At 49.2% G+C, this 19,010-nt stretch overlaps 1 protein-coding gene across 1 annotated transcript; it reads right to left on the reverse strand.

Moving 5' to 3' along the window:
• Nucleotides 1-8,712: 8,712 nt before the first annotated feature.
• SLC39A2 (solute carrier family 39 member 2) lies at nt 8,713-18,793 on the reverse strand. Its single transcript, XM_075531807.1, has 4 exons — nt 18,679-18,793; nt 18,392-18,522; nt 9,725-9,775; nt 8,713-9,345 (listed from the first exon to the last, which is right to left on the reverse strand). The coding sequence occupies exons 1-4, from the start codon at nt 18,791-18,793 to the stop codon at nt 8,713-8,715; spliced, it is 930 nt and encodes a 309-aa protein (XP_075387922.1).
• Nucleotides 18,794-19,010: the final 217 nt, after the last annotated feature.

A 19,010-nucleotide genomic window follows, 5' to 3' on the forward strand; every position in this document is an offset into this window, starting at 1 on the left:
CTGGCTGCAAGTGTGTTTGTGGAATCGGAGGTGAGGGCGGCTCTCAGGGGTGCCCCGTGCAGCAGGGCGACTGCAGCGCAGGGATGCAGGAACACAGGCGAGGACGCCTCTCCCGCTTAGGGGGACCTGCTGGGCTGCTGGTAAAAGTCCGGTGGTTCAAGTCTCCCCAGAGACGTCTCAGAAGCCCGGTGATACACTTCGGAAAAATTAGCCCTGGGAAACCCTTTGGAGCATAGCTATATCCTCCGACACACACGGGTCTCCAGGGACAGGAACGGACTCCGTGGCCACGGGTGGGTGGCTTCTCATGGTCAGGGGACATGTTGTATGTGATGGGAGATGGTGCCCGAGATAATGTAATGTTTGTAGCTTCTTTGCGCACACACGTCAACATTTTCCCCAAATTGGGTAAAAAAATACTTCTACGAAAGCATGGAAAATAAAAACACAGATGTGACACCATTGTTCCTGGGCACACCCTCCATCCAGGTCGATACACTCAGGAAGGCCGTGTTTTCACATCTCTACTGCTCTCTGAAGAATCCTGTGCTCTTGGACCCCGAATCAAACTCCACCTGTGTCCCTTTTCAGCATCTTTTGCCTTTGAAGAACAGAAGTTGGAAGGGTGAAGATCGGCTTTAGTGTGGATGGGGAAGCCTTCCCAGTGGAATGCTCACAGGCCAGCCCTTGCCCTCCTCAAAGAATGGGCAGGTGTGTATGTGCAGATGATGGGGGAGCAAATCTCCAGTGCATCTTTTCTGGCCTTGGCTCACCATTTCAAGATTCCTACCACTTCTTCATAACCAGCCCCCATGGTTGTCCTGTCATCTTTGAGGAAATCTGTCGAGGTGACAACCCCCCTTCGGGAAAAATCAGTTGGCCAAACGGTCATAGTTGATCTCTCTGCCTTGAATGTAACGGGCTGAGCGGTTCCCCTGGGAAGGTGCTGTTTGGACTGAGCCTTTATTTAAAGGCTCACTAATAAGAACAAGACGAGATGATTACTGAGAGAACTTGTCTGAAATGATCCCCAGAGCAGATACATGTTTAAACACAGTCTGCTTGGAATAAACCCATGGATGTATAAACTGGGATCCCAGCAGCAATATATTTTTACTTACCCTAGTAATTAAAATAGAATGCATTCTTTATCCTGAGACAATCTAAATTAAACAAATATGGTAACAGAATAATTTAAATTTAAAAAACTTCCACACATTAAGTAGCTAGCACAGGGACTAGGGTGTCCATTACACATGCTCAGAGGTTCAAGCTTCCGGCCAGGAAGGGGTGGTATACCTAGTTGGGTGTTACACCTGGATTGGTCCATCTGGGCCAGGTGAATTTAATTCAGCCAATGGGGTTAACCAGTACCATCGACCACGCCTCCCAACCGGGGCACTGAAAAGCCAGAAGTTTGTTCTGGTGCTCTTTGCCAGCGGCGCTGACACACAGTGCAGCGTCTGGGCTTCGACCCGAGTGGCCGGGCCTTGGTCCCGTGCATTTGTGCCATTTCTATCCTCTAGAAACTCATTTGGATCACAAACCAGGCTTCAGCGTGAATTCTTTCTCTTGCGAAGCCAAGGACTGAGACATCTGTCCCACATGGGAGCTCTAGCACACTGGTGCCATGACTCGGAAATACAAGGCCGAGGAAACAGCGGCTCAGCTGGACTCGAAAACTGCACTGCTCGCGGTTTGGGAAGGACGCCAGCCTTGATTTATCCCACCGTGAAAGTCACTGTAACCTGTTCTTTGGTTCCACCCGTAATGTACTGCTGAAGCCCCATCCCTCCATGTCTGTATTTCAATCTGTGCTCCCTGTTTTTAGGAGAGGCTGCGGATCTGCCTTTCTGTGTTTCCCGGGGCTTTCGTGCACTCCCCAGCCTAGATTCCTGGGATGGGATGGGATGGGAACTCTGCCTTTTTTCTCTTCAGTCATCCGCTTTGCGTCCCGGCCAGCTAGATAGCCGTGTGCACGCATAAACCTTGTTGGTCTCTGCAGGGCTCTGGATTCAGTGGCTTGCCCCCCACCCCCAGTCCACCAAACCTTGTGTGGAGGCTTCCATTTTCCAAGCCATGTGACTCTCCGCTCCCCAGCAAGATAGCGCTGCCCAGTGGCAGCTGTTATTTTAGTTGTGGGACAACTGAGCATGCGACACTGGCCAAGATGCCGCCCACCGCTCCAAGTACATGGTGGGGGCGGGGGTGGTGAGGGGAGTAGTGGGACTTAGTGGGCTGACTGCCCTGCCCTGGAGGAGAGCCTGGCCTAGCCCTGTGCTCACTCCCCTCCCTCCCTCCCTTTTGTTCTCTCCTGGTTTTACAAACAAGCCGCTCAGTCCTGCAAGGTGTTCACTTTAGCATTTGCCAGCAGGCTGGTTTGGGTTCTTTTCCGACTGGCTGGCATTCAGGAGCCAAGCCCCTAGCAACTGCTAACTTTCGTCTCCAAAAGCCTTTCAGCAGTACCACCTTTAGCACATTTTGGGTCCAGAGATCCCAATTTCCCTAAAATGTTCCCTGACCAATCGTTTCTGCCCTTCATCGGTTCGAGAGCCCTCTCCAGCCAGTGGTCCTATTTGAAAGCTGTTAGGAGGCGACTTCAAGCAGGGGTCTCCCCTTTGGAGGTTGGTGAATTACTCGTGCTAGAAGTCCCCTGTGTGGGCCCTGGAGGGTCCCCCAAGCCAGTGGCCAATGCTTGCTGTCTAGAAGACAGTCGGGGCCCAGTTTGCCGGCAAAGACTGGGGTCCCTGGCTCCTCCCTCAGGCAGGGGCACCTGCTCGAGGCCACAGTTTCACGGCACCCTAGAGGTGTGCACTGACGCGGCTTTACTGGCCTTGAGGCATCGACCTCCCAGGAATGTTTTGTTGTGTTTTCTAAATGAGATTCAGTAGTTCTGAGACACAGGGACAATAGGAAACAGGAGGTTCAGGAGGAGAGAAGGAAGGACATCAGACACACCCAAGTGTTGGCTGCACTTGCTAACTGCCCGTCAACTGCCTCCCAGGGTTCCCAGACTCATGACCAAAGTGCCAAGTGCTACGTGGGTTGGGAACCGGGCTACTGGGCACAGAACTTCCGGAGCCAGAATAGGCCCGCCCAAGGGCCATGCTATCCCGGCACGCAAGCTGGCCACCAGTGCGTCCCTTGTCCTATGGCAGAGACCCCAGAGGGAGGGCACCCGCAGGCCAGGTGAGCATCTGCTCAATGAAGACTGGCCCGGTCTGGCCAGTGAAGCTGTTGTACCCAGACCGCTCAGAAGTGGAGCATACACACCAGCACCCCTGAGAACGTTTGGAGGTGTTTCTCTGCCACCTCAGGACAGACAGGGGCTCCACAGAAAGCCTGCCTCAGGTCCACCACAGCCTTTAAGGCAGTGAAAGCTTTTACCCTGTGCCTGGGTGTACAGTGAACAAACACCCATGCCAGTCAGGCCTAAGATTCCCTCTTTCTAAACTTCCCGTGACACGAACCCCCACCTCCAAGGGCACTGCCATCTCACAACCCCTATCTCACCTAAACTCCATCTGTTTGTTTCTTCCAGGAGTTCTCAGGGTATCAATGTCTCTGAACCCAGTGTGCCAGATTCAGGACCATCAGCTCCTGGACCACCCAACTTTGTCTATTGTGGGCCCTGAGTGGACAACCTCGTCCAAAAGAGTAGGAAGGGTGTGGGCCCAAAGCCCCACTGCCCCTTTTTGCCAGCAAGAAGCAGCTAGAGATATCGTCGCCCAGTACCCCAACGAGTTGGGTCCAGACCTCTTCAGGGGGGAAATGTTAGGTAGCTAGCATTGGGACTGGGGTGTCCATTACACATACTCAGAGGTTTGAGCTTCCGGCCAGGAAGGCGTGGTACACCTAGGGGGGCGTGACTCCTGGATTGGCCCATCTGGGCCAGGTGAATTTAATTCAGCCAATGGGATTAACCAGTCTCATCAACCACGCCTCCCAACGGCCCTCGGAAGCACCAGACGCTTGTTCTGGCGCTCTCTCTCCCAGCAGATCCGACACAGTGCAGCGCGTCTGGGCTTCAGCCCGAGTGGCCGGGCCTTGGTCCCGAACATTTGTGCCATTTCTGTCCTCTAGAAACTCACTTGGATCGCAAACTGACTTCAGTGTGAATTCTTTCTCGTGCGAAGCCAAGGACAGAGGGATCTCTCCCGCGAGAGAGACCTCACAATATCTTTTAAGCAACCCCATATCACAATCCCAGCTTGTGGCAATGGGTCCTATCCGACACAGTGTGCTCCCATACCCCAGCCCACTGGCATTCTGTCCGTTTTCACTGTGCTGGATCAGACCTAAGCCAGGAGCAGCGGCTGTTTTGTACTGAGAGGGGGCAAGACACTCCCAAAGTGCCCTTCAGGGTAGTGGCGCACATTCTACCCCAGAGCTCATGGGGAGTTCCTGGGAGTATCTTCCTGCCTGTCTCCTGCCCTTAGGTGTCGGCCTCTGGCTGACTTCTCCTCCTGCTCTGCATATTCCCTAAGTGTGGGAATAAGAGTTTGATGCTATCTCAATGTCCTTGTCTCCCAAATCCTAACCCTGCATATACAAATCACACCCTCTACAGGTCAGCAAAGGCGCACAAGCCAAAACTCCAAGAACAACTTATACAAATCACACCCTCCACAGGTCAGCAAAGGCACACAAGCCAAAACTCCAAGAACAACGGAAACTGCCTGCAATTGCATTGATTCTGATTCAGTGATTTTAGAGGACCGGCAGAACTGCCTTCGGAGGTTTCAAATTCCTGACCCTGCGGTTAGTAGCTCAATGCACAACCGAATATGCTGCCAGGAAAGGGGTGTGTGTGTGTGTGTGTGTGTGTGTGTGTTTATGTGTGTGTTGGGGGGCATCGATTTCAAAGAAAATTGTTTTGGTGGTACCTATGGACAGCTGGCTTTGAGGAGGAGGGCCTTTGAAGGTCTCCCCTTGGTCTTTCCCCCTGTTAAGTAGCAGTCTTTAAATGCCTCTGTGGAGAGGAGAATGAATGGGAGGTGGGGAACGGGGATTGAGATTGAGGAGCCTTGAAGGTTGTTCCACATGAAACCTTCTTGTGACTACTTGGACTAGCTTCCCTTCCTCTCCCTTTCCCCAGTCTGCACGTCTTCTGTCCCACTTCACCCTGCCAGCTGACTTCATTTACAACGTATCTTTCCCTTGAGTCAGGCTCACTCCTAAATCAGCTTCTAGAGGCACCACACCCAACTACCTCAGCACTCCTCCTGGGCAGAGATTTCCAGGCCTGTTCTGATTCCAGTCCTCCTTGTTTGAATCCCATTCTGAAACCCCATTCTCTGCCCCAGTACAGCCTTCACTGGGTTCTTGCTGTGGATTCATGTCCTTAGAAAGTGATCGGCAGATTGTCTTTTTTATTTGATCCCGAGTTTGCCCCTTCTCTATTATCTCCACGGAGCCACCCCCAGCATGAACACTGAGAGTCAAAAGAAAGCTGGGTCGGGGCTGGTGGGCAGGACACCTGTATTGAGAAGCCAAGTGTCTGCGGCTGCAAGCAGAGCAGGCTACAGGGATGCCGGGCTCCTGGCTGGAGAAAGGCGCCAAGGGCAGGAATCAGCAGGTGTGCATGATCTCAAGGTAAACCTGCATCACATTCATACCTTCAGTGCTGAGAGAATCAGCGACCGAGGGGCCTAACGCAGAGCCCTGCCATCTCAAGTACTTCTTAGGTCTCCTTTTATCAGTCACACATGTGCTTTGTACTAGAGAAAGCTCTCTTCCCAAATCCTGGCATGAAGTCCGCTGCCTCTGGAAGCAGCAGCCGGTGCTCTGCGCCTTCTGTTTGCGCCTCCAGGCCTCTCTGATCTGTTTGGGCCAGTCAGTGAGAGTCCTGGGCAGTGGGAGGTGAGTAAGCGAGCGAGGCTATTTGGCTGCTCCTCGTCTTGTAGCACCCCTCTGCCACAGCTCCGAGTGGCCGGCTCTGTCTAGTTTCTGGTAACTGCTCCCTCCTCTTCAGCCCAGGGATGGCGACAGCATTGCTATTTTCCAGTCCCAGAGGATCTCACCATCATTGATGCTTTCTGCAAGCCCCGCCCACAGCGAACTCAACCCTCTTTATGACCCTTCCTTCCATCATCTGCTTATCTGCTTGCTCCCAGGACCCTAACATGGGAAGATGGGAAGGGTGGTTGGGTAAAGGCAAGACAAAAGAGAATATAAATATTGAGTTGTCTTAGAATCAGAGAAATGGGGTTTTGAAGCCAAGTGGCAATAGTGCCAAGTTATATAACTTTTCTAAGTACCAATTTCCTCAGACTTACTATGGTGATATCTACCTGGTGCAGTTGTAAAGGTGAGATAACATCTCAGAAAGCAATAGCATGGGTCTGGCACATAGCAGGTGTGGTGGGGGGAGGGTAGGCACAATTGTACAGCAATAATAAGTAAAGATTATAGTAAAGTCATAGCATGAGAGATAGAAGAGAGATTGAAATAATGTAGTCAGACACATTTCATGGTAGCAATGCTCACCTCAGCCTCACTTGGTGGTCCACGTGGAGATAGGGGGAGGGGGAGGACAAAGGGAAAGGGAACAGGGGAGCAAGGCTGGGAGTGAAGAGGGGGAACCAACTAGAGGCCAGGGGGAGCTGGAGAGAGCTCTTTATTGCTAACCCAGGAGTATATATCTTCGGGGGGGGGGGCGGCATGCAAGCCCCCTAGTTACAGGTAAAGACATATGTCACAGGACGGGTTGCACTGCAGGTTATGCAGCAATGAGAGGGGGACAATCTAGGGATATACATGCAATAGGAAGATGGATTAGGGGTATACATGTGACAGGAAGGGGAGATCCTAGATTCACAATGGCAGCCTAACTTTGGAAGTCACTGAGCAGGTTTGACCTGGTCCTGTATCTCCATAGAAACCATTAGCAGTAGGGTGTCAAGCCACCTACAGGAACCAAGCTAATGGTCATAAACCTTTAGGGAGAAGTAGCCCATTGTCCATAACAGCAGGGAGTGGGGCTTACCTGTAGGGCCAGACAGTTGTCTGGCAACGGACTGCCTTCGGGGAGGATGTCTCTAAGCATCTGACCCCCACCATGTTGGCAAAAAGCCCCTAAAGTTTGGCATGTCTTTGGGGGAGACAAAGTCTCTGTATAACCCCACAAGCAGGTCTCAGAAGACCTAGTTCCTGGGTTAGACTTTTTGTGTGTGTGCCTAAAACACACTTCTCACTGACTCCTGAGTATGTAAACTGGGATCATGGGGCAGGGTGTAATTTTTACCATGTAGGGAGAGAGGGTACACAAATGATACTGACTGAGTGAAGAATGAGACTTGGGAGATTTCGTCTATACGAAGGCATCTGGGGCTTCCACATTGATAGCATGAGAAGCGGCACGCTGGTGGGGGTGATTGAGCTCTGAAAGACACACCTGCTCTTCCCCTCATCCCCCATCCAGCCCCAGTTATTCCTTCACATTACGGGTCTAGGGAAGGCCCACAGCCACTCTGCTCCACCTCCATTCGGGATCCTGTGCTTTTGTGTTGTCTTTAGCAGCCTTTGAGGGACCAGGACATTGGAGTGTTGCTCATGTTGACAGCGAGGTGGTGCAGTAAGGAAGAGCCAGAGGCACAGGGCAGGGCTGGGGGGAGGGCAGGCGGAAAGAAAGTCCTGGCACAGCCAACTAATCACCCCAGGTGATTATCTGGCGCCTTTCTCCTTTCCAGCCACACTGCTTCTTAATCCCCCAGCACAAGGCAGCCGGAAGGAGCAGGCTCAGCTCGCAGAGGAGCAGAAATGTCCCGAAGCCACAAAGCGTTCAGTGTCACAAATAGGAACCAGATGTGCACGGGCTCCATTCAGCCTGATCTCAGCTCTCCAGGGCAGGTGGCGGGAGAAGGACAGTAGGCGCGGAGAATTGTGTGGCCAAGGCTATATGAGAAAAATGGAAACCCCATCCCATGGTTCCTGTTTTCTGAACCCACTTCCCCTCAGTGCTGGGACCCCTGGCTTAGTGTCTCAGCACCTGGGGGAGGGGAGGCTGCTGGAATGCCAGCAATGCACCCTCATCTGGGGAGCATGGCCTGGATCTCTGGTAGAATGCTTATCCTGATTCCAGAAGAAATACTGGTTCCCAAACTTGCCCTTCCCACTCCCAACTCTACCATTTCCGGGACCACGGAGCTTTTAGGAAACCAGGAGAAGTAAAATACAGCATGGCTGCAGGTAAAAAAATAATGGATCTTTTATTTTCACGGAAGCAGAAATAGGACAAGACACAAATCTGGTGTGATGGTTTTTACACCACCTTGTCCGATCGATGGGCATCCAACCTCAACTCCTGTTCTCCATCCTGGACAAGAAGTGGCATCTCCTCAGTGGCAAAGCTGAGGTGTAGCTCACGCCCATGGTGGAGGAGCCTTGGTGGCACAGTGGGTTAGGCCTTGGGCTGCTAACCACAAGGGCAGTGGTTCAATGCCGCTGGCTGCTCCAAGGGAGAAAGATGAGGCTTTCTACGGCTGTACCAATTTCGAGTCTCAGAAGCCCACAGGGACAGCTCTTCTCTGTCCTGAGTCAGAATCAACTCGGTGGCAGTGAGTTTGCCTTTGTGTCCATGGAGATGATGCCTAGTGAATGTCATGCAGACTGACTGAAGAAATCAGTACCCGAGAGCCAGAGGCACGGGGGGTGTCTCCTGGAAGTAGGCAGGTCATTCCACATAAGTCCATCAGAAAAGTCAGGAATCCCTCAAGCCCACAACGCAATGAAGGCCATGAAGGCAAAACCAGCAGCCACACAGCTCCACTTGGCCAGTGGGGCCTCAGGAGAAGCTAATTCCCGGGGCAGAATTTCTAGGAAGGTGACATACAGGAAGGTGCCAGCTGCCACTCCCTCTAACACTGCCTGGGCCAAACCCTGCCCTCCTTCAGAGCCCCCTTCAGCCACGGCCAGCCCTATAGCGACGCCCAGAGGGGACATGAGCGCCAATGCCAGTATGGAGAACACGGCCCACCGCAATGCGGTACCTATCTGCACCAGCCGCAGCCCGACACCAAACACCACGAGCCCCTTGTGAGCCAGGACAGCGAGGCAGAGCTGCAGTGTCGCCGCCACTGTTGGCTGCAGCCCCACAGCCAGACCTTCAAACACCGAGTGAAAGGACAGCGAGAGCAAGAGGATCAGGGCTCCGAGGGGACTCTGGGAAGGTGAGGGGAGAGGTCCATGGCTGTGGAGTTCAAAGGTGTGTCCCCCATTCCATTCCCCCTCCTGCACGGTTGGCGGCCCAGTCATCTTAGGGCAGCACTGTGAGAGCAGCGACTCCAACAGGAAGACCAGGAAGAAGCCCAGGGAGAGGATGAGTTCTCCATAGGGGTAGTCCACCTGCAGACAGAAAGAGGGGCTGTGAGAGGGGGAAGGAAGGACATTGGAGGGGCACGGGATGGAGACATTGATGAGAAGGGGAAATGTGGTAACAAGACATTAAAAAAAAAAAAAAGAGGAAACGAAGGCAGGGGTAGATGGAAACATTGCAAGCAGAATGTCCTTATCAAGAAGGTTGAAAGTTGGGACCCAGGGAGACCAAGGGAGCAAAGCAGAAGTTCACAATCCTGAAAGGACTGGGGCCGCTCCTCCTTTGGCTGCAATGCCTAAGATGGGATGGGAAAGGAAGGAGCTCCTGGGGTTCTTCGGACGCCTTCCAAAGGGTGTGCACATCGGAGTCATGTCACCCATTAGGTAGGGGCCATGGGGGAGTGCTCACCTGAGCGGAATCAGCAATCTCAGATGAATTTCTCTCATTTGCTGTCTGGTTCTAGGGCGAGAGAAGTAGCAATGAGCTGGGGGGTGGAGCAGCATCATGTCCTGCCTTGTCCCCTTATCCCCACGGCTGTCCTCAAAGCCCACAGAACAAGCGTGAAGACAATCTTCTGAAGCTGACCATGGTGACCTCTTATTGCATAATTCTTTGTAGTATATTTAAATTGCTGAACTGGTATGGGAAACCAAAAGCTTTCTCCCAAATCGTCTCCCCCAAATATATTTGACTTAGGATACTGCTTGCAGCTAATGGTAAATGATTGTCAAGTTACTTCCCTGAAAGCAGTCAGCTGCCATGGTAGGCCTGCTCCCTGCTGCTAAGGACAATGGGCTACTTCTCCCTAAAGGCTTGTGACTATTAGCTTGGTTCCAGTAGGTGGGGCTGACACCCTACTGATAATGGTTTCTATGGAGATCCAGAGACCAGGTCAAACCTGCTCAGTGACATCCAAAGTTAGACTGCCATCCTGAATCTAGGATCTCCCCTTCTTGTCACATGCATACCCCCAATCCTTCCTCTTCCTACTGCATGTATACCCCTAGATTGTCCCCCTCTCATTGCTGTATAACCCCTTCCGGTGACATATGTCTTTACCTGTAATTAATGGGCTTGTCCTCCCTCCAGAGGTATATAGGCCTGGGTTAGCAATCAAGAGCTCTCTCTCTCTCTCTCTGGCTCTTCCCTTGACCTCTTATTGGTTCCCCCTCTCCTCTCCAGTCCTCCCTCTCCTGTTCCCTTTCCTCTGTCCTCCTCCCCCTCCTCCTCTCTCCAAGTGGACCACCAAGAGAGGCTGAGGTGAGCATTGCTACCATGAAATATGTTTGACTGCGTTATTTCTATCTCTCATGCTCTTATGACTTTACTATAATCTTTACATAGTATCGCTTTACAATTGCGCCTACAGAACCCGTGATGATGTGTTAGGGCAGATACCCTGACATATGGCGCCCATTACGTGGGGCTTCGTAGTAAAATAACTCTGAGTAACGATCGGACAGTGAGCTTGATTAGGGAAAATTTTTTTAAGTTTTTTTTTTTTAAGTCCTAGTGAGATATGGGTCAGGCAAAGAGCAAAGATAGAGAGTATGGTATCATGCTTTGCAACCTCTTGAAGAAACAAAATGTAGTGGTAACCAACAAGAGAGTGAAAGACTTTCTTCAAGTGTTAAAGAAATTTAACCTTTCTTTTCTGGAGTCAGGAACCTTTGCTATGGAGATCTGGGATTAGGTAGCCATTAACTTAAGAAAAGCGCACAGGGAAGGACAGAACATACCCATGGTGACCTGGGAGCTGTGGGTGCAGATTAAAACAGTGTTAAAACCTCTGCAGGGTGAGAGCAAAGGAACAAGACCAGCAGAGTAATGAGAAGCCTCTAAACTACACAGACTTAAATCAGGGGAGAAGCAAGCAGAATGCGTATCCGGGAAATAAGAGGATTTTAGGCATAGCTGAGAAGACAAAGTCTGTACCAGAAGGAGATAGCAGACGAGAAGCATCTGTGCCACCTCCTGAGTATCAAGTAGGGAATCACAATATTACCAAGCAAGCCAGTGCTGGAGGGAGAGATGAGATTCCATCCAAAGAAATGCAAATGGAGAGATTTAACATAGAAGGCGAGGCTTGGGAGGCAAGGAGTAGGAAAACACCTTTGCTCTCACGGGTGGAAAAGAGTAAAAGAAGCAGATTTAGAATTCAAATTGCCCCTACCCCGAAAAGAATTTGTTTCAAAGGATGACATTGATTCTGCAGCTCTGGGAGGAGACAGTGGAACACATCCTGGCCCACCAGGCCGTCAGGATGATGTTCCTGAGTAGAGCAGCCAGTCCACAGAGAGAACAACATGGCTGGCCCTACTATGAGACATGATGCCCCTCAGAGACTAAGGGCGATACAGGGGACAGCACCGGAGACACAGTGTGGGAATTGCACCTGACCTGATCCCACCACACTGAGGCAAAGCACTGAGGGAGTGCAGCGGAACAGCAAGGGAATGGAGTGGCAAGGTCCCCAGGGAATGCTGAAAGTGGACTTTGGGGCCAGGGCGTGGTGCCCCAACAGACTGGACTGGAAAACGCTCCTAAGGGCCAGCAAAGGATCCTTGAACAAACTACAAGCCTTTCTTTTGTGAAGTGTTTTGTTTTGTTCTATGTCAGTGGTTTGTTTTTGTTGTTTTGTTGTCTGGTTGTATACTGTTGCTTTGTTTTCCTCTGTCTTGTTTTCGTGCATGTTAGTGTCTCCACAGGTCTGTCTGAATAGGACGGCTGGATGAAGTATCTGGAGGAAAAACAATGGGACAGACAGTTCCAGGGGCACAGACAGTTCCGGGTGGGGGAGGGGGAGGAGGGTAAGGAAGTGGTGTTAATAAACACAGGGACAAGGGAACAACATGGGACCCAAAATGGTAGTGAGTGGGGAGTGGCAGGCCTGATGGGGAACGATCAAGGGTAAGGTTGCGTAGAGAAGAGGTATAGCTGTAGCCCAGGTGGGGACGGAGCATGGTAGTGGGGCAGGAGGAAAGTCAAGGGAGATGGAGGAAGGAACTGGGAGTCAAGGGGCATTCATGGAGGTCTAGACAAAGACATGTACATGCAAACATATATATGAGGATGGGGAAATAGATCTAAGTGTCTACATTTATAGGTTTAATATTAAGGTGACTGAAGGACCTTGGGCCTCTACTCAAGCACTCCCTCAATGCATGAATGCTTTCTTTTATTAAATTGGCACTCTATGATGCTCACTCTCCCGACACAACTGCTGAAGCCAAAGTGGGTGAACAAGTAAATGTGGTGAAGAAAGCTGATGGTGCCCGGCTATCAAAAGAGATAGTGACTGGGGTCTTAAAGGCTTGAAGGTGAACAAGTAGCCATCTAGCTCAGAAGCAACAAAGCCCACATGGAAGAACACACCAGCCTGGGTGATTGAGTGGTCCCAAAGGGATCAGTTATCAGGCATCAAAGAACAAAAAAATCATCATATCATTGGCTGCACACCTCCATGATAAGATCGCTGAAGACAAATGGGTGCATAAGCAAATGTGGCGAAGAAAGCGGATGGTGCCTGGCTATCAAAAGAGATAGTGTCTGGGGTCCTTAAGGCTTGAAGGTGAACAAGTAGCCATCTAGCTCAGAAGCAAAAAAGCCCACATGGAAGAAGCACACCAGCCAGTGCGATCACGAGGTGCCCAAGGGACCAGGTTTAAGGCATCATGCAAAAAAAAAAAAAAAAAAAAGAATATATGTATGTGTGTGTATATATATGTATATGTATGTATGTGTATGTGTATGTATGTATGTGTATATATATACATATATATACATATATATACATATATACACCATATTGAATGAAGGGGGAAGTGCAGAGTGGAGACCCAAGGCCCAAGTGTCGGCCACTGGAGATTCCCTCATAGAGGGGTTTAGGAGAGGAGATGGGTCAGTCAGGGTGCAAGGTAGTACCGATGAAGAACACAGCTTTCCCCCCAGATCCTGGATGCTTCCTCCCCCCAACTACCATGATCCGAATTCTACCTTGCAGGGATGGATAGGGCAGAGGTTGTACACTGGTACATATGAGGACTAGAGGCACAGGGAATCCAGGGTGGATGATACCTTCAGGACCAAGGGTGTGAGGGACGATGCTGGGAGAGTGGAGGGTGAGTGGGTTGGAAAGGGGGAACTGATTACAAGGATCCACATGTGACCTCCTCCCTGGGAGAGGGACGGGAGAGAAGAGGGGGAAGGGAGACTCTGGATAGGGCAAGATATGACAAAATAACGATGTATAAATTACCAAGGGCACATGCAGGAGGGGGGAGCAGGGAGGGAGGGGGAAAAAAGAGAGGACCTGATGCAAAGCGCTTAAGTGGAGAGCAAATGCTTTGAGAATGATTGGGGCAGGGAATGTACGGATGTGCTTTATACAATTGATGTATGTATATGTATGGATTGTGATAAGAGTTGTATGAGCCCCTAATAAAAAGTTTTAAAAAAAAAGAATTCAGATTGGCTTATCCCATTAGAATTATAGACAGGGAGCCTGATGAGCAGCACCCCGAAGGGAATTAAGAACGGTGATATACTGCTTTTCCCTTTAAGCTACTAAAGATCTCAAACGAGCAGTATCCAGTTATGGTTCAGATTTACCATTTGTAATTGGTATGATCAAATCTTTAGTAGACATGGAATATTGGATCCCGGCAGACTGGAAGGCTCTGACGAAAGTGTGTTTTTCACCTTCAGAATCTTTGCACTAACAAGTGCTGTGGAACGAGGCAACCCTTGCACGAGCACGCAAAAATGCAGAAGAGGGCATAGATATAGGCGTTCGCCAGCTGCTAGGAGATGAGATTTACATCACAATTGAGGCACAATTAAACTTTGATGAACAGACTTTCACACAAGTATGAGAAGTCTGTCTAAAGGCCTGGGAGAAATTAATACAACCGGGAAGCAGATGGCCAAGTTACAGGGCAGTAAAGCAAAGGAATGATGAGCTTTATATACATTTTATATCCAGGTTGCAGGATGCTGCACACAAGAATGTGGTGGACAAAGGGGCAGCGAATAATCTTATTCTTACATTAGCGTTTGAGATCTCGACTACATCATGTCAAGCTGGCATATGCCCTTTCAAGGAACAGAGCATGGTGTTAGATTATATCAGGCTATGCAGGGATATAGGGTCAGATGAGCACAGGGCCAACCTGATGGCTGCTGCTTTGGCAAGTTACCCTAGGCCTAAAGGGAGATGCTTTACATGTGGAGCAGAGGGATATTACCAGAGAGACTGTAGGCCGATATTACAAAAGAACAGGACAATTCACAGTGGAATAGACCCAGGGAAAGAGTCCAAGGAAACCAGACTTTGCCCATGCTGCGAGAGGTAGTCACTGGGCAGAGCATTGTCATTCAAAGTTTAGCAATAGAGGACATTTACCTGGAAGTAACGTCCAGCCAAAAAAACGCATAGCGGTAGGTGCTCTGAGCACCTTTGAATGGAGTATAGGTAATAGAAGAAGGAGCTAGATCCAAGCCCCGCCCAGCAGCTCAAAAGGCAAAGCCTCTGTCTAACCCAGGAAAAGAATCTTTGAATGGCAGAAATCGCAGGTATTCCTCAACCTCACAGCAGACCAGACCTAGGCAAACTTGCAAAACCCCAGCCCCTGTTCTCACTGCAGTAAGTTTGACTAACCAAGTAAAGGCTCCCAGCAGTTTGTTGATTCTAAAAAGCAGGAGCATATTATTGAGAAAGTAATAGTTTTTATCAGGAAGTTTTCAGCTAAGGACTCAAGGAATTCAAATTGATACTGGAGTTGATCAAAATTGTGAGCAAAAACTGTGATTAGATCAGAAATTATTAAGAGCGGTAATTGGAGTCCGCTACCTAAAAGAATTATGGGACATTTACTAGGAAAGTCCAACCTAAATTCTCAAGGTGTTCAGATTGTTGCTGGAATTATGATCAGGATTATGAAGAAATTAAGGCAGTGATAAGATCTGATATACCATGGTTTATAAAAAAGGAACATTGCTTAAGTCAATTTTTGTTTCGTTGCATTTCTAGAGTTAAAATTTATACCTATCAGGAAAGAGTATTTGAGAAATGTGACCACCCTATGTTAAGTCAAGGGGTCTTCTGGAATGCTGTTGTGGGGAAACAACTGCATCCCCCCATGGAATTAGAAGTTGGAGGAAAGGGTTTTTAAGCTCTGGACATGGGGTCATTTCCTTAGGGCATTCAGGAGGGCCTAAGACCCACCTAAATCCAGTTTGGAAGGAATGAGAGAAGTTAACCAAATCAGAATATGGCAAGATTGTAAAATCATACAGTGTATGAAGCCTGAAGGGCAAAGCAGCTTAATTGAGCCTGTAACCTCATTTATTAGTAAACTTGGAGAAAAAAAAAAAGTCTGCTTGGTAAGTTACTTCAAGAACAGCTGAACACGTTTATTGAGAATTTTGTCAGTCTTTCAAATCCAGAGTGCAGCAAGAATTTCTCAAGCTGATATTTACATAACAATGAAGTGTAAGTAGTTATACTGGTCCCAAACCAGTATAAGATTGCTAGCAATGCTTTAAAGTCTGCATAGTTAAAACAGAAGGGGGAGAAGAGGGATATCATGTGTGACCATTTTTCTTTTAGATAAATTGTATTTAGTTATTTCAACCAAAAATTTTTTCTCCTTACTGAAAGTTTAAAAAAAAAAATTAGGGCAGATAAACACATTTTCACTTCTACAGGGAAAGCTGATCCTAAGGAGTCCCAGGAAGATGGAAATTGAGTGTGGGATCCAGGTCCATTTGTCACCTGGGGAAAGGGAGATACATTTATGTTTTTGCAGAATAAAGCTGATGGACTCCCCTTAGAAGGACGCAATCATGTTTGGAGAAAGAAGAACAAGAAAGAAATGAAGAATCCATCCAATCTCAATCATCATTCTTTTTCCAGGTCACTGACACCCCAAAGAGAGGGGCTATTTGTTTATGTTTTCACAGACAAAGGAGATAGGTGGATTTCTCTTCAGCCAGCAAGGCCCAGAAGAAAGGAGGGAAACTGCTGCGTGACCTGACCCTGTCCTGCTTACTGAAGTTATCAAAAACGTCAAGAAGACCTCGCAGGTTGCTAAGAATGATGATCGATGACTCCTGAGATATTTCTTCCATTGCTGATGCTGTCTACGGGACACTCTGGAACTTTATCATAACTGAACATTTTATACTATAGTGACTGGACTATTACTACAGACTGTTCTTTTGCTGAAAGATCAAGATTTTGGACTTGTCGTTGCTATAATGTGATTGGAATGTAACTGATTTTTGTATAACTCCTAACCCATATAATAAAACATTGCATGATTGGGATTTGATTAGGAAACATTTGCAAGTTTTAGAGGGAAACACTTCTTTAAATGTTATTCAGCTAAAATAGGATATTTTCTATGCATTCAAGAGTGGATTTAAGGCATTCCACTAGCTGAGGTATTTTAGCAATTGGTGAGTGGCATGGAAGGGTTGGATCCTCGAGCTTGGGCTCAAAGGATCTCACATCGCTTAAGTTCCAGTCTGACTGTGTTACTTTTCATCATAATTTTGATGCCCACAGTCTCTGTTGCTTCTATAGGAAGCTAGGAGATATGAAGAGAGACCATGTTGCCTCTGTGACACTATTGAATCTTAAACGTAATGCAGAGAGGGGAAATGCGGGATACTAGCACTCAGGGAATCTGGAAGTATTCCATGGCAGGAAGACCGCCACTCTGGTAGTTGGAGATATAGTCTGAGTCCATTTTCCTGCGGTACTTTATCATTTCCACGGTTTCTCCCCTTAAAGCTGTGCTGCCTTAAAGTGAGCACATGGTTGATTCAATCTCCCTACAGAGGCAGACTCTATTGGCTCCATTTCCACCTGCCACGGCATCCAATCCCTCTCCTACCTTCCTCCAATAGCAGAGGTGCATAGGGGGACTTTATCCCCCATGCCTGAATTCAAAACGTTTACCATAAGCCTAAATTTTTGGCTATATTAATTGGATCACGACGTTTTGCCTTGGCCGCTTTTAATGTATAAAAAATAACCATGTCGCCCATGTGGCTCTTTTGAATTTTATATATAAAACAAAAGGGGGAATTGTGGGAAACAGAAAGATTTCTCCCAAATCATCTCCCCCAAATATATGTTAGACTTAGGACACTGCTTGCAGCAAATGGTAAATGATTGTCAAGGTACTTCCCTGAGGGCAGTCAACTGCCAGACTACTGTCTAGTCCCACCATGGATAGGCCTGCTCCCTGCTGCTAAGGACAATGGGCTACTTCTCCCTAAAGGCTTGTGACCATTAGTCTGGTTCCTGTAGGTGGGGTTGATACCCTACTGATAACAGTTTCTATGGAGATCCAGAGACCAGGTCAAACCTGCTCAGTGACATCCAAAGTTAGGCTGCCATCCTGTATCTAGGATCTGCCCTTCTTGTCACGTGTGCCCCCAATCCCTCCTCTTCTATTGCGTGTGTATCCCTAGATTGTCCCCCTCTCATGGCTGTATAACCTATAGTGCAACCCCTTCTGTGACATATGTCTTTGCCTATAATGAGTGGGCTTGCACTCCCCGCCCAGAGGTATATAGGCCTGGGTTAGCAATAAAGAGCTCTCTCTTGGGCTCCTCCCTTGGCCTCTCTTCAGCTCCCCCTCTTCTCTCCCATCCTCGCTCCCCTGTTCCCTTTCCTCTGTCCTCCTCCCCCTCCCCCTCTCTCCAGGTGGACCACCAAGAGAGGCTGAGGTGAGCATTGCTACCATGAAATGTGTCTGGCTCCATTATTTCTATCTCTCATGCTCTTTATGACTTTACTATAATCTTTACTTATTATTGCTGCACAATTGGGTCTACTGGACCCATGATGATGTGTTAAGGGGTTAGATTACCCTGACAAACTGAGAATGACATACCAATTAAACTGTGAAAAATTAAAAGCCCCATCAGATTTCCTTTCTTCATTCCACACAGGAGTTCTCACCTCCGTCTGGTTTCACCTGTGCCCCTGCCTCCATCACCTCCAGCTCTGTCTGTCCCCCTGGTCTCATAGCCCCACAGGTCAGCCTCTCTGCTGCTCACCTGGACCAGGAACTTCTGGATCTCCGATTCAATGGCCTCCAGAGCTTCAGCGGTCATGTGCATGAGCCCTGCTCCCAGAAAGACTCCAGCAGAACCACAGCCCAGGAGACTGAGCACCCTGCGGTGGCGACCTAAGGAAAAGCCCAAGTTGCAATTCAGTTAGCAATGCAGACACAGGCAGAGGTGGCTGAGGAGGGCAGGGGGTCCTCAGGATGCCTCCTCTGGGATCATCAATAGGGTGCAGGTCAGGTGGAGCCGGGGACAAAGACAGGGAGGGAGGGCTGTACCTGTGGCGGCATGAATCTGGAACCATTTGAAGCAGACAGGAATGAGGCCACAGACCAGCGTGAGCGCCAACAGTGCAAAGAGGCAGGTCAGTTTGACCCCTAGGAGAGGCTCCATCCGCGGTTCCGGGAGCAGTGGGCCCAGGAGGACAGCTGGAGTTAGAACCCTCGGCGCAGGAGCTGTATCTCAGCAGGTCAGGGCTGCAGGTGCTCTCAGCCCTGAGTTTCAGATGTCCTTTCTGTTCCGCGCTGCCTCTGCTTGCGCAGCACTGCATAGCTGATTGGGGCTTCCCGCCCTTTCCGACTTGGAGGCCCCTCCCTTGCCTCATACCTTC

Source organism: Tenrec ecaudatus, chromosome 14 (assembly GCF_050624435.1).
Source record: "Tenrec ecaudatus isolate mTenEca1 chromosome 14, mTenEca1.hap1, whole genome shotgun sequence".
NCBI classification, from domain to species: Eukaryota; Metazoa; Chordata; class Mammalia; order Afrosoricida; family Tenrecidae; genus Tenrec; species Tenrec ecaudatus.